Below are 17,780 nucleotides of genomic sequence, written 5' to 3' on the forward strand. Positions count from 1 at the left end.
AGGCAATGACTACGTATTAGACTAAATCCCCCGCCCCCAATGAATTCAAGAGTTAATAAAAAATACCTAAAAAAATTGCACCATTTTGCTAAACCCTGAACAATGCTTGTCCTGAGACTTAAAGAATTTATAAGAAATATCTTTTAATTTTAGCCGACAACATTACAAGAAAATCAACAATAATCCCATACATAATATATATTTTTTTTTTGAAGAAGAAGAAGAAGAAAAAAACAAAGACTTCAATATCAATAAACTTTTAATAAATAGTTTCTCATTAGTTCCTAATATTTACAGCCGGTTCCCCATTCACATATACTGTTTCTATTCTTTTAGAGCACATTTTAGGCACACATTAATTGGCTTTTTTTCTGAGGCAAACACCAGATTTCTTTGCAAGTTAGTGGCTAGTGGAAAGGAGTTATTATGCAGGTACAGAAAAAAGGTGAGAATAATATGACAAATACCACCATTCAAGTTTGGTCATACAGCTCAATGCAAAATGGAAAACTTCTTTAAATAACATTTACATGGTTTTCAATGCGGTAAGAGAACATAAATGGTCCAAAAGTTAGCTAAAAACAAGTTACAATGACTAAGCCTGTGGAACATACTTGAAAATCATTTTTTTTATAGTAACATAAAAATAAGAAAACCATACAAATACCAGAAAATGAATCACAAATTAATAAAAATGCACAAAGACTGAAATAAAGTCATAGGTATGGCACCTAAAACCAAACAAACAAAACCCAGAGATCAGTTTAAAAAAAGTGATCTGAATGCACTTGAGGTTTTCTCTGGAAAATCAAACGTTAATGTTGAGATCTGATAAAAGTATTCAGAGCTTCTCACCAGAAAACAAGAAAAAACCACCGCAAATGGAAATCTGCCACAAAATTTGGGGTCTAAAATTACAATGGCGTGCCCAAAAAAGCTTAGCTCTAATAGAAACACCACGTTAAGAGTATAGTATTATACCACAGAACTTTGTAACCTTGTACACCCTACAGTAGCAGCATGTGTGATATTAGATTCACTGGATCTAGCAATGCTCATCCAATCACATTTAAGCTATTCCACCCACATCAGTGCTTGCGATAATATGAAAACTAGGTATGCGGTCAGTAAGCTTGTAACCCTGCAAGCCTGTTGTAACATGGCAGTGCTGACGTTCACAGGGAGTTCTGGTGGCAAAGCAGACGATAAACGAAAATCAAATATGCGCAGGCTCCGACAGGAGTGATACGTTTGACCCTTCTCAGAGTGTAGTCTTCATCTGGGTTTGGTAATTGTGATAAAGTCACTTAGGCAACTTTTACTCCCTCTGCAGGAATTCTGACACACCTATTGTGAGGAAGGAAGAGGAAGTACAAACTATTTCATCTGATGTACAAGAACAGAAAGTATAGTTTGAAGGAGCATGATTCAACAGCAATGACTGTGAGAAATGACGCTGATGACCTTCTTTCTGACATTTCTTGGTTACATTTCCTTGAGGGTTCGGAAAGACGACACACTCTTCCCTAGAAGCGTCTTTTAGTCTGTTAAGTACAAAACCAAGAAGAACCAGTAGAAAGCAGCACATCAAAAGTTAGCCTGTAACGTCACGATAGACACGTTCCCTATTGTTACGGTTACCAGGTCTTTGGACAAGGAACATTTATACAATTGAAACTCTGAAAGAGAGAGAGAAAAAAAACACACAAAAAAATGTGTAACAGTAAAAATGAGGAAAACCTTCACCAAGTCCATATCAGCACACAGCTGTCTGCTTGCATTTCCTTCAAGCCAAAATGTCCTTTGCTCCACTTCCTGTTCCTCAAGGCCAAGGTCAGCTCCCAGTTGGCCCAGTTACGCACTTGTAATGTGTGCGCCAGTTCCCACAGCTCATTCTGCCTCCGAGCTGCAGGGGAGCAAGAGAGGGCGGTGATGTCATCTTCTGTAAAAAGGTGCACTGCTCATGTGCGCCTAGGCAGGTTGGGGTGGTGATTGTGAGGGGGTTGGGGTCCGTGCCCGCCCCCCTCGTCAGTGGGGTTATACGCTGCTGTCCTCCAGTAGAGGCTCCTTGCCCTCAAAGGGTCCGCCCTGCGAGCTGTGTAAGTGGCTCTGCGCGCCATTGTTGTGCTTCTTATAGCTGCTGGGCCGCGTGTTGGGGCCATTGTGCTCTGGGATGAAGAGAGCAACCAGAAGGGACAGCAAAACCGAGCATGCTCCGAACAGGAAAGGAGGGCCTGGGATGATGGCACTCTGAAGAGGCATGATATACAGAGATTTGTGGGTCCATGCATGTTATGTTATAGAGAGAGATTTCTTATTTCTTATCACCACTCACCTCATCTGTGGGGTTGGCCATGTTGGGTTTGGCACCCTTCTCTGGGCTCTCTGCGGGGTCCATTTCACTGAGCTCCACGTGAAACAGGTAAAAGACGAAGCCGTAGAGCGCAGGACCCAGACCGTTACATAGTCCTCGAATTCCTGTGATCATCCCCTGCACCACACCTGACAGAGACAAAGAGACATACTGAATGAGACTGTATTTTCCCAATCACATGTTGAAAACAAAAACAAAAAAACAAACAGGTTACTATATTATATTGTAACAATACACTACCATTAAAAAGAAATGAATACTTTTATTCAGCAAGGACACATTAAAATGATCAAAACTGACAGTAAAGACAAATTTTTTTTTATAAATAAATGTTGTTCTTTTGTTTCAAAGAATCCTGAAACAAATGCATCACTGTTCCCAAAAAATTATTATGCAGCACAACTGTTTTCAACATTGACAATAATGAGAAATGTTTCTTGAGCACCAAATCATCATATTAGAATGATATCTGAAGGATCATGTGACACTGAAGACTGGAGAAATTATGCTGAAAATTCAGCTTTGCCATAACAGGAATAAGTTACACTTTATATTAAAATAGAAAACTTGTATAAATATATTAAAATAAAAATAATTTCACAATATTACTGTTTTTACTGTAGTTTTGATCAAATAAATGCAGTCTTGTTGAGCATAAAAGGCTTCTTTCATAAATATTAAATAAATCTTACCGACCCCAAACATTTGAGCAGTTGTTAATGTATTTAAAATATTTTGTATTATTTTTAGTAGTGTATAATTTTACATTTATTCAGACAAAATAATATAATATAACAATTTAATACACCATATGTTTTCCCTATCGGCCATAACATGAAAATAATTAATGAGCTTATTAGTATCGACTAAAATTCAGTTCAAAAAATTAATAAGGTCAGAGAGTCATTATCGGGTTAAAAGTAAATTGAAGGGGTTTGTTCTGCACAGGCCAAATATATATTATCCTGTTTTTTACACGCTACCAAATACATAAATAAGGCATGAAAAATCAACCAGTTAATATGATTTTTTAATAAGAAGAGACTAAATAGTGATACAGAAACATGAAACTAGCACATCTTTGTTTTTGACTGGAGAATGCAGTGAATGACCCATCAGAATTAAATATTCACTGTAAAAATAATATAATTATTCTGTGTATGGCTGCACGTGTCTCACCTTGTTGGTCAGGGTCTGCGTTGCGGGACACTATGGCACTGATTGCCGGGAAGGTGATGCTGGACATGGCGGCAACAGCTCCAGCGGCCCACATCATCCTTAAGGGAAAAATAAACCATCAGACTCTCACACACACAGACTCTCAATCGGTTTCAGTTCACGTGCATGTGTAACTACTTTCAGGAACATGCACTGATCCAAAACACACACTGCAGAGGTTATGTTTGTTTGAGTTCTAGCCAAAAGACACAGAAAGATAACTTAATGACTTGTAATGGCATGATAAATGTCACATAAGCAGGACATGCCATCTTGAATGAAATACATTGATTTTCTTCATCCATTTATCAACAACAAAAAATATTTCAGAATAGTAAATAGCTGTGAAATATCTAGGTAAAGTGCTATAAATATAGCTTATGAAACACTGTAATAATTGATTTCAAGTATAAAGTCCCAATGCAAACTGGAAATGTACCATGTCTAACTAAGACTTTGCTGCCCTCTAGTGGGTTACTTTCTAGATGATCAACTCACCAGGGCTGGGAGCCAAAGCCATACCAGGCCAGCTGTAGGATCTGAAAGCCAAGGCCTAACAAGATAGTGTTCTTATTCCCTATGGAACGCATCAGGATTCCCAGGACAACCGTCTGCACAAAGACATAAATCATTACTTTGCAAATCTTCACTGGCTTGTGTAGGGGTGGGTGACTTGACAGTAGACATGATTAACCGGTAGAAATTTGTCAACAAAGTAGATATTTTGGAAAATCGCCTCTATTGCGGTGATGAAAGCTTATAGCTTCCATGCATTAAGCATTGCGGTTTAAAAGAAAGTGATTTTAAACCGTTGAAATGCAATAAGCAGCAAAAGGGAACTCATTTAGCTATATGTTCATGCTGTCTGAGAGACGCACGCACACGAAGCAGCTACTCATGAGCGCAAGCATACTTTTGTGTCAAAATGCCCTTTTTGCAAGTATCCTCGTGAACATTCATTTATGTCTTAAGTGAACATAAACAGTTGAGAACGAAAACGCATGTGTAACAGTATATTGGAGAAATGCATTCGGTCTTAAAGTGACAGCAGCCTAATAAACATGCTGCCGTCTGTGTCATTAATGTTAATCAACAAAAGAGAAAATCTCTCAAAGCTCTTGACTGAATCACTTTTGTCTCACTTTAATAAGAATAAATGTATATTTAATTTACACATAGAAGATATGCAGTGTTTTTTATACATTTGATTGCTTTATACAATTTATGTAGGCTAGTATTTTTTTGTGATATTAAAAATTGGTGACAAGAATTAATTTCAATGGTCTCAAATTTTGATGATATAAAAACCTTATGTAAAGCAAAAAGAACTTTTTTATGCATTGTATATTTTGTGTAAAATTTTGAGTGATTTTACTCAATGATTTGGATTGTGGTCATATTGCACACCCCCAGCCTGATGCACTCGCACAGTGAGCCGATTAGTATGAATGAACACACGCTGTGCTGCTCAGAGTCAGGCGGTACAAACTCACAATGGAAGAGATTGAAAAAAATCCTGGAAACCAACCTGAGCCAAGATGGAGAGGATTCCCACCACAGCAATAAAGGCAGCAACTGTTTCTGATGTAAATCCAATGACCTGGGAATTAAAAATGGGCAGTTTAAGAACATATTTCGATTAAGATTTTTAGTTAGCGGCCGACAGACCAGTGAATCTAATTGCCTGAAACAACAGCGTTATTTCAGTATTATTTAGATACTATTATCAGTTATTAATAATTTGAATAGATTCTTATATTTTTACCCAAAAATTAAATTTTAGCTTAATTTTTAATTAATTTTAATTTTGTTGTGCTTTTGGTTTTATTTTATCAAGTTAGTAATTTTAGTACTTCAACTAAAACATTTCAGTTAGTTGAAAATTTTGCATTTCTATATTTGTTTACATTTTTCATCTAATATTTACATTTTATTTGATCTTTATTTCAATTAACAAAAATGTTTTTAATAATATTAGTTACGATAAAAACAGTGGTGTGAAATAACCTTTTGATTTTATTAATATAAAACCCATTAACATCAACAGCATACAGTGTCGTTCATGCTGTTTCCTTATTTAGACCTGCATAATTTCCAGTAATTGTCAACCTGACAGTAGAAGAAAAGAAAGTGTTACAATAATGTATCTAAGCGTTGTGTACATGCATCCACACAATCAAACAAATCTGTTTTGAAATATGAGGAAAATGCCTTCCGCAAAACGGCTGCCCTTTAACTACAGCAGAAGCTGAGTGAGTTAAACATCACATGACTATCTCAAGTTATTTCTAACTGTTTACTTGTAGGGTGAGGGAGCCTATGTGACAGCTATGTGACTCACTTTTTAGGCATTTGCTTAAGCAACAAGGTTTGAGTGTTTGCATAATTGCCAAAGCATATTCATGCAGTAGTAGCAACCTCAGAGATCCACCATGCCACTAAATAAAAAGAAGTTTCAGTTATGTGTCTTTGTGTCATTGATATAAAGGTGTGCACTGTACCTGTCTGAGATACAGGAAGAAACTGGAATACTGTCCAGCCTCAGGCAGGTAGGACAGGAAGACAGTGATGCAGATCAGGAGAACCGTGGAGTCCTGGCCCACCTTACGCAAGGACTGTGAACAAAAGAGAGAGCATGAGAAAAAGGGGGGAAGACACTGAGAGAGAATGAGTGGGCAGGAGCACAGCAGCATGATTCATTTAATAAGTGATAGACGACATCTTCGCCAATCTTCTTCAAATGCCTGCTCATGGGGGGTTTTTTCTCCCTAAAATGGAATTCACAATGGTACTGATTTGAGGCAACAAGGCAAACAGAGTAGGAACATGCAAAACGACATTTTCGAAAAACGTTTTAGATTGGAAAATATAAAATATGTTATAATAGTAACAATAATAATAAAAATAATATAAATGTAACATATATATATATACACTAGAGGTGTTAACAATAATCGATTCGGCGATGCATCGCAATGCGGGAAATGCACGATTCAGCATTGATGCGGCAAAGTGCCATAATCGATTATGTCACGGTTTATTTTCTGGCCTTGGACAATAAAGTTTTGAAGTTTCAATTACTTCCGGGGGCATAATAACAACAATAAAGATGGCTGAGGCGGAGCGAGATGACCGCGATAGACGGGTAATCAAAAACGCACCCAAAGCTTGGAAAGCGGTCATCTGGGCTCATTTCGGATTCTACGAGGTTAATGGGAAACTAGATAAGACTTACGCGGTGTGTAAAACCTGCTAAAATCAAGCACCACGTTGGCAATACAACTAACTTATGGTCACTGCTGGGAAAAGTTGTCTGTTAATGGTCTATTTAATCGATATATATCGATAATTATATATTATATATATAATTAATATATAATTATATATTATATATAAAACGATAATATTACCAAATTATTACAATTTTAAATGAACAGTTTTCTATTTGTAATATATTTTAAAACATTTTATGTGTGTGATGGTAAAGCTGAATTTTCAGCATCATTACTCCAGTCTCCAGTGTCACATGATCCTTTAGAAATCATTCTAATATGATGATTTGGTGCTCACGAAACATTTCTCATCATCATCACAGTTGAAAACAGTTGTACTGCTTTATTTTTGTGGATATCATGATCATTTTTGAGGATTATTTGTTGTATAAAACGTTCAAAAGAACAACATTTCTTTGAAATAGAAATCTTTCGTAACATTAGAAATGACTGTCACTTTTGATACATTTAATGCATTGTTGAAAAGTATTCAAAAAAATAAGAATATTACTGACCACAAACTTTTGAATGGTAGTGTACAGTATATGTATTGAATAATTTATTAAAGCAACACGACCAAAAATGAAACAACTAAAATGAAAACTAATTGATTAGTCAGTTATCTGAACAATTATCTCAACCTTGTCAGGTACCAACAACCTTATCATGTGACAGACAAGGATCATTGCATCCCCATGACTGTACTTGCATAGACATCATTGACTCACTGCAAAGGGGTCTGCCTGCTCCCAGGAGATGGGGGCTCCCCAGGAGGCCGGTCTCATCTTCTCAGGCAGGGACTCAGGAACCGCTACCAGGATAAAACAGATGTCTAGCAGGGCAATGGCCGTGGCAAGGATCACCACCAATGTATCTCCATACGTCACTGACAGGTACGCTCCGATCGCTGGGCTTGTCACCAGACTGGCTGCAAAAGTGGCCGACACCTGTGGGCAAAGTAAAAATAAAAATCAATCAGCTGTGTTGATCACAAGGAAAACGTTGCATTGATGCAATTAACACCTTCATTTCATTGCAGGACCAAAAAGGAAACCACAGACGGCTGTCAAAATAACAGGAAACCAATATCCAGCGTTGCTCTTGCACATACAGTTGCTGTGAAGTGGTTACAGCACAACATAAAAATAAAAAAATCATGAGTCATGTTCCTCTGCTCACCAGGCCATATGCTGTGCTTCTTTCGTGCTCCTGGGTGATATCAGCCACATATGCAAAGATCACAGAGAAAGTGACCGCAAACACACCAGACATGGAGATCACCGCAAAGTACCACCTGTAGGATCAGACAAAGAGAATGAGAAGAATCCGAGAAAAAAAAAATCTGATTAAGTCTAAAATGAAACATTTAGACAGTTTGAAATGTTTAAAATAAAAAATCAAATTAGGATGATAATATGAACAAATCATTATGTCTGTCAATCAAACACTCAATCAGTGACTGTGCCACGGTAGGGTTAAGCTAACAACAGTGTTCTTGTTAACAAAAACTGCAAATATTAAAAATAATTTCCATTAATTTAAATAAACCTGAAATAGAATAAAATATAAATATTAGATGAAAAACTTAAATGATTTTGAAAATTTTGCCTTAGAAAGTAACTGAAATAAGCTGAAGTACTAAAATTACTAAAATAAAGAGTAAAATATAAACATAACAAAATTACTAAAACAACACTCACAAAGGAATATGCTATATTTTAATATTTTAAAAGAAAGGCTCTTTTACCTCAAAATCAAAAGAAAAAATAAGAAACTAAATATTTCATAAAAATAGTCTATTAAAAAAAGGCTCACAAAAAAAGGGCAAAAATTTAATTCAGTAGAATCATGAGGTGCAATTTTACTTCTCAAAATGTTCAAAATAATGAAAAAAAAAAAAAAAAATATATATATATATATATATATATATATATATACATATTATACATGCATATACATGCACACACACAGACTCATGCAGGAGGCTTACCATGGGCTGATCTTCATGAGAGGGATGGGAGCACAGGTGAAGAACACAGTGAGCAGCAGGAAGGACTTCCGGCCCCACACATCTGACAGAGCACCGATTAATGGAGCACTCAGGAAAGACAGTAGGCCCTGAGTTAATACAAATGCACATGACTTCCTTAAATGGTACATCTAATCTGAAAGTTTCAAAAAACAACTGCAACCCGAGCCTGACCGGATCTAACAAACTGTTTGGTTCTTAAAATTTCTAAGTAACATCCGGGTCCGGTTGGAATGCAGAATCATGTTTATCAGTGAGGTTGAAAATGGAAAATTCTGTACCCACTTCACCACATTCAAGGGCATCACTGTATGAGCAGGGTTTATCATAAATAAACATAGCAATGTAAGAGTAGCTAGCTCTAATCATGACTCTTATCTCTTGTCCCATCAGAAAGGGAGAAGTGGAAAAGCATGAGTATACGTGAATGACTGGAACCAATGTCCTACCTTGACACCATGAATAAGTCCATTCATCAGGAATGTGTGCTGGGGGAATGTCTGATGTAACACCTGAAACAAAAAACAGATTGACCATAAAATGTATGCTGTACATTGGGTACAGAATAACTAGGTTAATGATTCACTAGATTTACTCCATGGCAGAGCTCATTAAAGAAGTACTTCTACTGGCCGACACTTGGCAATAAGGATTGGGTGATACGTCAAACATATTTCCACTGATTTCATCGCATTTTAAAGTAAGCAACATCAAAAGAACATCACAATTTTTTAATGCACCTTTAGACTAATTTCAAGATTTTTCCATCTCTTGTGAGTATAAGAGACAGAGAGAGATGCGTTAATAGTCTCTTATTTAAAACTTCAGATTTCAAGTAATCAATAAAACACATATCTGAAGAACTCCAATGCAAAAGCCACCTCTGTCAAAAATGAGAAATATTGAGTGAATGCTCCCCCCCCATAGTGTACGTTCGTTCATCAAATACTTTCACTTCAAACTCACTAAATCCCAGGCCTCAGCCCATTCAGAAATGCTGGTACTTTGGTAGAAACCTATAAATATATGGAGCCTGATAAAAATGTTAATATTAAACAAAAACGTTAGACGGACTTAGAGGCTTTTGCATCTGAAATCTTCACACACACACACACACACACACACACACACACACACACACACACACACACACACACACACACACACACACACACACACACACACACACACACACACACACACATATATATGTTACATTATTATTCCCACATAAACTAGTGTCATTTGTTTTTGCTGCTTTACTTTTTAGAGGTTACAAAATAATCGCCATGGGTACAAAACATGTAGTTTTGAATGTGCAAAGAACTGAGCAACCCATAACAAGGCAAGTACAAGGCAAGGCTGTATCCAAACACAAATGTTACTTGAGTATTCTGAGATTTGATCTGCTTTCTATTTAAGGCTGAGCACAAGATCAGTCATTGCCGTTGAAGGCAGGTGCATACCTCTAACTGGAGCAATGATTCCCACGGCTTGATTCATCATTAAACACACTGTATCCAAGTGTCAAAGTTTTACATAAGTGTACAAAAGAAATCTGTTCTCTTATGACTGGGAAACAAATTAATTGACGTGTATACAAATTCAAAGAAAGTCTTCAGTTCCAAGAAGTCAACATTAGATATAGGACTGAAGTCCAAGAGGGCATATGCCTTACTTAGCCTATGCAGTGGTATGTTCAATTCTGATAGGTTAAAAACATATATATTGCAAAACATTTATTAATTTTCTATAACTGCACAGCTAGGACATATTTTAGAAAAGGGAAATGACACTGGTTATTGATCATTGTTTGCTATATAGGATTTCTTGCATATTGTCCTGCAAAAATCATTCTGCTCGTATATAGGTTGGATTCATAATGACATACAATAACAAAACCTGATACTGTTACTTCTTTATCAGTCACTGTTATTGTCATGGAAATGTAAACAGTCTAACAATCTCATAATGCACCTGTGAGAAACGTTTAAGTGAATTGTGAAAAATAAGGAGCATGTTGACCAGAGCTGAGATTTTACATTCAGAATGCCCCCACTCTAAACATTAGAATGAATGCTGTGAACAGACTGTACCTACGCTCTGTTGACAGATGAAAACAAAGCATGTGAACACATTTCACCTGCTGTATTAATTTGAACACTCAGCTGAACACTCAGATTTTAGGACGCACTGAAGCAGCGCTCGATTGCACTGTCTGAAAGAGCAAAACGGTGCCACTAGCTGAGACGATAAGTCTTGTCAGTGCAGCGTTCATCTGGAAAGGTTTGTTAGGGTCATTAGTGCTTCAGTTTCAGCAGCTACTAATCAAATAAAAGCCCAGAGCAAAGAGCACTGAGGCGACTCTCTGGCTCAACAGCACAAATTAAATGCAAATCCTCCTCCCACATTGGGAAATAAGGAAACATAAATAAGCAATTTATCCAGGACTATTTAAATTACAGCCACTACCAAAAGCCAATGATATAGCCTCAAAAACTGACCACTAGAGAAAATACTTCTTTTACATTATTTCCATTACAAACAACCGTTTGAGTGAACGTGTCCACATTTTAGTATTACATTTAATAATACATTTTAATAGTCACAAAATATTGTTTTAAATATTTCAAAATCCTAAAACATTATTTCCAAGTTTAAATAAAGACAAAAAAATCCAGATTTCAATTTGGTCTTTTATATGCTGTGGCCGATAATCGATATCAAGGCTCATACAATAAATCTATATTAGGTCACACTTTAGATTAGGGTCCAAATCCAATTCTCACTATTAACTAACTACTAGTGACAACTTTTGCCTCAAATTCCTAATTACTGCTTATCAATAGTAAGTTAGTTGTTAAGTTTAGGTATTGAAAGGGATGCCGAATATGGCCATCCAGAATAAGGCATTAATATGTGCTTTATAATAAACTAATAAACAGCCAATATCCTAGTAATATGCATGCATATAAGCAACTAGTTCATAATGAGAATTGGACCCTAAACTAAAGTGTTACCATATATTGTGTTGGCACTGATCAACAGTGTGAAATCAGACATCAAAGAATTACAATGTACAATAAAAATGATGCATACTGTTTAGTACTTTTCTAATGTGCCATTGCAGTCACGGATACCATTTAAACCAATGACAAAAAAGTTAGTTTAGTCAATATTTAAGGTAATTATTATTCTTCATTGATCAATAAGAGTAGTCTTGTGTTCACAGCTCTGTTTTCTGTTTGACCATTTTAAATTTTACAATGTTTAAATTCATTCTGCTGAACAAATGCAGCACAGACAGATGCCAATGCCAATATTTGCAGATACTGATATGGTAACATATATACTGTACAGTACATCCCTAGAAACAAAGTAAACAAAGCTGGAATACCTGATACCTGAATTTAATAGCAGTAAGTTTGAATGGGTCAAAGTACCACTCAAAATTTTGGGGTCAGTAAGATTAAATACTTTTATTCAGCAAGACTGCACTGCATTGATCAAAATTGAGTAAAGACATTTATTATGTTACAAAAGATTTGTACTTCAAATAAAAGCTGTTTTGCTGCGTTTTAGTCAAATAAATTAGCTTTGGTAAGCATAAGAGACTTCTTTCATAAACATTTGTTTAAAAAAAACTTAGAACCCAAACTTTTGAACAGATGTGTATATATGCCAAATATACATATAAATAAATAACTATATATTGATTTGGCCTGAGTGGGCCATATTTCTCTCTAAAGGGCTTCTGACCTGCAGAAAGAGTTCAACCCAAACTGCTTTCAACTCATGCATTATTCATTAAAAGGAAACAGCAATTCCACTTTGCATGCAGTGTAAATTTAAGGAAACATTAGTTACAGTGAGAGCCATATGGCGCTTTTCCATTACCAGTACCAGCTCGACTCGACTCGACTCGCCTTGGCTCGCCTCGACTCGGCTCGCTTTTCGTTCCGTTTTCCATTGCAGAAAGTATCGCCACAAATAGTACCCGGTCGTCATAGCGACGCCTTTCGTTCCTCGTTGCCCCATCAAGCTCTCGCTGGATCCTCTCTTCGGCAACCAAACAAAGGAATGTCTGCACCTCCTCGTTTGACCACGGCGTATTCTTCCGAGTTGCCATAATAATAGTAGTAAGTTTAGTAACTATCTCTGGCTAAACTATTTAAAAAAGGCGGGGTTATTCTGGATACTCCATCTGGCGCGTGCAATGATGACGCAGTGAATAGTGACGATTCTCTCTGACCAATCAGCAGTCGGCATTGTTTTCACGTCACATTTTAGTATCGCCTTAGCTCGCTTAGAACCTCGCCGGAGGTGGTACGAAAAAAAGTACCCGAAAGCAGGTACAGGTACAACTTTTACACAGTGGAAAACCAAACAAAGGCGAGTCGAGTCGAGCCGAGCTGGTACTGTGTAGTGGAAAAGCGCCAATAGATAAAGTAGCATGCTGTGACTGTACTGGATACAGTGTCAACAACAGTATCATGCTGGCATAAAAACAACTGTCACTACGTTACAAAGTAAATCACAGGTTCGGCTTCATTTATAACCATTGTGGCCTGACAAACCCTCCAGTTAGCCTTCAAAATAAAAAGGTCATTTTTAGCATGACACTGTTTGATGTTGTTTTAATATCGCATTGTCAATTATACTCAGCCAACACAATGCATCCCTCATCAAATAAGTATGCATCATTTTACCCTTCATTTGATCAGGATTAATTTATTCATAAATTTGTACGAGGCTTCTCGGATCTGGGCAATGGGAAATGTCACTCCTTGTTATGGACACAAAAGGAAGGGAGAATGAATGCAAATATTCATGGCTCGTAATTTGCTCTGATCTGAAACGGTGAATGAGGGCGATGAAGCAAAACTGGTTTACCGTAAGCATGGGAGTGGTGAGCAGTCCCCAGGCGAAAAACTCCAGGAAGATAACCACCACCGCATGATAGACACTGGGCTCTCCAAACCCCTGTGGCTAAACAAGGAGGAGTTAGTGTTACTACAAACAAACATAATACAGGAAGTAATGTAGAAGAACATGGATAAAGAAGCAATAAGGAGAAAGGTTTGACAATGAGAGAAAACATGATACACATTACAGACCATAAGACAGAGCAAATAGCTTTAAGAAAAAAAATACATATGCTTTATAACCATTAAATAAACAAAGTCATAGTGTGCAATAACAGGGTCCAACGGTCATACAATGACAGACTTATTAGCTCACATTTATTTGTTCTTTATCTGGTGTACTGCAAAAACTTTCACTTAAACAAATATTAGATGGATGCCTGGCCCTAATACAACCCTTAAACGGCCAAAACTACCTTGCCAAACCCTTATTAAAAATTGTATATGCCGAAAAGCGGAAGTCATTTAATGGCATGCAAGAAAGCCCGCACTAAATAAGTTTAACAGCCTGCAGATTGAACACAATGCTACGGATCATTAGAAAGAGGGGAGAAAAAGAGTCGTGGTCTGTGCCCAAGCAGTTAACAGTGCAAACAAAGCCTGAAAGGACTATGCAGGTTAATAGACATTTAACACAATGTCAACATACACATCTCTCTTTGTACAGTCTGTAATGTATTCATAAAAGCTCTTATTAAATTTGAGACGTGCAAGATATAAATAGTGATATTGAGGAGCTGCTGTTGATTCATAAAGCTATAGAGTTAAACCTTTTTCAGTTCATTTCCAGGAGTCTCAAGCTAATCACTTGTACAATAAGTCAATGATTAGAAACCTCTGGTAATGTACAACCTGGTTATGGCACCGTGTAAACCTCTCTTACACTGTAATTTAAAAACGCGTCATGTTTTCATACAGAGGACAGGTCAAACTAAAAATATTTACTTGCAGAGCAAGCATATAATTTAGCCTGGTACAAATGGACCATTCATTTGCACTTAAATATTAGTCCAGAGTTTCCCAAACATGAGTTTATTAAATGCTAATCATTAATTAAACGTAACATTAAAATAAACAAATGGGGCTGCATAATTACTTACTAAATAGTGATGTCTCTTATCGAATTGTGATTATAAAATCAAAGGCTGTGATTTAAAGATGTATAGTTTGTTGCATTTGGGAACGTAATGTCAGGAGTTTCGTTTTATATTTACATTCATGTTTGTGAACAGAAGTTTAAAACACATTGATGCCAACTTACGCATTGGCCTTACTGTCTTTTTTAATACATTTTTGAGTGTAAGGAATTTGAAGAAATCGTCTTGACAAGTGTTTCCTAAAAGGACAATGATGGCAAAGACAACAGATAAATTATACCATGTGTGAATACATAGGCTAAGTTACTACTTGATTCATGAAGTCAAAATTTGACAGCCCATTAGGAGCTGTCTTGACATTTAAGTGCGAATCGACTATTTTCTAAAGTTCACAACCAAAACGACATGGTCAACCAAAAACACGTCATTCTTATAAAGAACACGTCAGGTGAACTGTCGGACAGAACATATGTCATAAAAAGCATGTTAATTTCTATCCTGACGGGACACCCAATTCTGTCACTGACGCTCACCACAAATACTTTTTATTTATCTTAATTCATTGTCCTATTTTCAAGCTTTCGGTTTCATTTTCAGGTTTTAAACATAAGATAACAAACTCGATGTCAAAATTCATGAAACATGAAAAATCTTGTTTGCTTAGTCGCCAGCTGGCTTGTTGTTTTCACTATTGTCTCTCAAATATTACTGTTTATTTCTCCTTATAGTACAGATATAACAGTTACTAGTTTGCATCAGAAAACAGATTAAATCTCCAGAAAGTGTCTGCCAGGTTACCAATCGTAAAGACACTAAGTGTGGAGTTGTTACAGCTCATAACGTTACTGTAAAAACACTGGTTTAGCTTGCTAGTCCTGACTAGCATATGGCTAACTACCACAAAGAAATTTTTTACTCACAGTGACTCCATCTTTAATGGTGATTTTCTTAGCTAGAAGAATGCTGCGGTTCAGCCGCTTTTTCTTCTTTTTCTCTCCAGTCATTGTTAACTTATATCCATTCTTGTTTGTGGGAGATAGACCTGCGAGGTGTGGCTAAATATTACAGTTTACCGTTAGCATCCACGCTAAGATACGCGACTTCCTGTCCTCAGCTCTCTAGTTCCGCCCATATTTTTCAACGCTGGTTTCTGATTAGTCACTTTTACACGGGAGTGGTTTTCTTTGCAATTTCATTGGCCGAGTACATCGTCCGTGCGAGTGAACCAAAAACAAATAAGAATCCCTGTCTTGTAAACTGCTGTTGTGTTGTGTTGTTTGTATTGTGTTACTTCATGAACAGACGTGGTTTTGTCTGGCAAAAAACTCTGGGAATATTTTTTTTGCTGGAACTTTTTATTGGATTTATAAAATGACAACGGCAAAACAATATGCAGCATTCACTTACTTTAACACACCTGTTGTAACCATTTCTCCTCACTAGAGCAGAATATATCCATACTTTCCTAACAACAGTATAAAAAAGCTGCAGTCATGATACTACCATTTTCTCACAAATAAATGTCAATTGACTGCTGATACAACCTCTTTAAATCTGGTATTGATAACTGCAGTTTTTCTCATTTTTTAATGCCACACCAGCAGAAGAATGTTTCAACAATATAAAAATATTCACATATTAGGGGACTCATCAGATTTGTTTTAATTGGGAAAGCACTGTTATTTAGAACTATTTACACCACATACAGATATTTCACAGGAAACAATTAATGGAACAATCCAATAAAGAATATAACAGTTCTCTACAGTTCCTTGTTTGCAATAAAAATAAAGAACTATGAATTGTGGATAATATAAGGCCCATTCAACTCCAATGTGGTCCATAGAAAAACTAGCATTATACAAAAAAGAAAAAGCTATTAAAAAATATTATAAACCAACTACAAATGTTGCCAAGATTATAAGGAATGTTTAAATAATCCAAGCAAAACATGATACAAAGTAATAATGGCTTTAAAGTTAAAAAAATCATTAGGTTTAACAAATGTATTCTATGAATACAACAGGTGTTCTAGGACAGCATGCATGAATCCAGCATTTGATTTAGGATCAGAAATAGGAAATTGATTGTTGCTTGAACAGTTGCAGGAAAGACAAATATTTGCATAGATCTTTTGGTGTTAATTAATGTCAAACGTCCTCATCTATAAAAGGAATGTCAAGGTCTGAAAATCGTCTCTTGCCCTGATTACTTGCAGGAAAGGAGGTGGTAAGGGATTCTGAAATATCTTGGCTCTGGATGACACACATGGACTGGACTTCATCTCGGTGTGAGGCGGAATGGTTTTGGTTGCGGTCCTCAGCAGGCTGTTTGCTCCCTGGTTTGGGATCATGTGTTGGATCAGGTGGTTTAGCAGAATTCTCTGGCTTGGAGCCCTTCAAAGCAGTGTTTGCTGAAATAGATGCCTTGGATTAGCCACAAGGGACTAAAATGCAAATATCATGTAATATCCAAATATACCAACATTCTTATATTTAATATAAAAGCAGCAGAGCAAACCCGTGGTTAGAGAAACAGCAGGTTAAATAACAAGCACAATAACCAGCTCACCACAAGAACAGCGAATCCAAGGCCTCTTGCACGCAGAACATGCGGGGAATCCAAAGCATAATGTATTTAAAATTTTCTGTACCTCAGTACTGACCTTCCAAGTCCAAACTCACAAAATGATCTTCTAGTAGACTCTCAGAGCTGACCAATGATTCGGAGTCCATGTTCTCAGCATCAGAGCTATCCTGGTCAAACTCAGGCAGTCTGAAGGCCAAATTGTTCCTAAACCACAAACAGAATGAGTTTTGAACTGTACAATTAGAGGGACTTATAATTCTTTAAGCAACACTATGT

The 17,780-nt window shown here is 36.6% G+C and overlaps 2 protein-coding genes across 10 annotated transcripts in view; both read right to left on the reverse strand.

Moving 5' to 3' along the window:
* Positions 1 to 241: 241 nt before the first annotated feature.
* Positions 242 to 16,054, reverse strand: slc71a1-2 (solute carrier family 71 member 1-2). 2 transcript variants are annotated; one of them, XM_077232289.1, is made up of 12 exons: positions 15,836 to 16,054; positions 13,787 to 13,882; positions 9,343 to 9,405; positions 8,855 to 8,982; positions 8,044 to 8,158; positions 7,593 to 7,811; positions 6,094 to 6,207; positions 5,121 to 5,192; positions 4,091 to 4,203; positions 3,554 to 3,651; positions 2,336 to 2,502; positions 242 to 2,250 (listed from the first exon to the last, which is right to left on the reverse strand). In XM_077232289.1, exons 1-12 carry the CDS (start codon positions 15,917 to 15,919, stop codon positions 2,038 to 2,040), a joined length of 1,482 nt encoding a protein of 493 aa, XP_077088404.1. In that variant the 5' UTR covers positions 15,920 to 16,054; the 3' UTR covers positions 242 to 2,037. The 2 variants fall into 2 exon arrangements, with proteins under 2 accessions (XP_077088404.1, XP_077088411.1); XM_077232296.1 differs by having other exon boundaries at positions 13,787 to 13,876; positions 15,836 to 16,041.
* A 197-nt stretch (positions 16,055 to 16,251) lies between these two features.
* Positions 16,252 to 17,780, reverse strand: part of LOC143740239 (myosin IXb) — a 31,896-nt gene continuing 30,367 nt past the window's right edge. For 4 of the 8 annotated variants that reach the window (XM_077232340.1, XM_077232311.1, XM_077232320.1 and 1 more), the window contains 2 exons: positions 17,581 to 17,708; positions 16,252 to 17,328 (listed from right to left, as the gene is read on the reverse strand). In XM_077232340.1, coding sequence (XP_077088455.1) covers positions 17,066 to 17,328; positions 17,581 to 17,708 — 391 coding nt within the window. In that variant the 3' untranslated portion in view covers positions 16,252 to 17,065. Of the gene's footprint in view, positions 17,329 to 17,568; positions 17,709 to 17,780 lie in introns of all 8 variants that reach the window. The other 4 variants (XM_077232370.1, XM_077232351.1, XM_077232361.1 and 1 more) reach the window with 1 other exon arrangement.

Source organism: Siphateles boraxobius, unplaced genomic scaffold (assembly GCF_051911475.1).
Source record: "Siphateles boraxobius isolate OS27281-9 unplaced genomic scaffold, OSU_SipBor_1 1, whole genome shotgun sequence".
Lineage (NCBI taxonomy): Eukaryota > Metazoa > Chordata > Actinopteri > Cypriniformes > Leuciscidae > Siphateles > Siphateles boraxobius.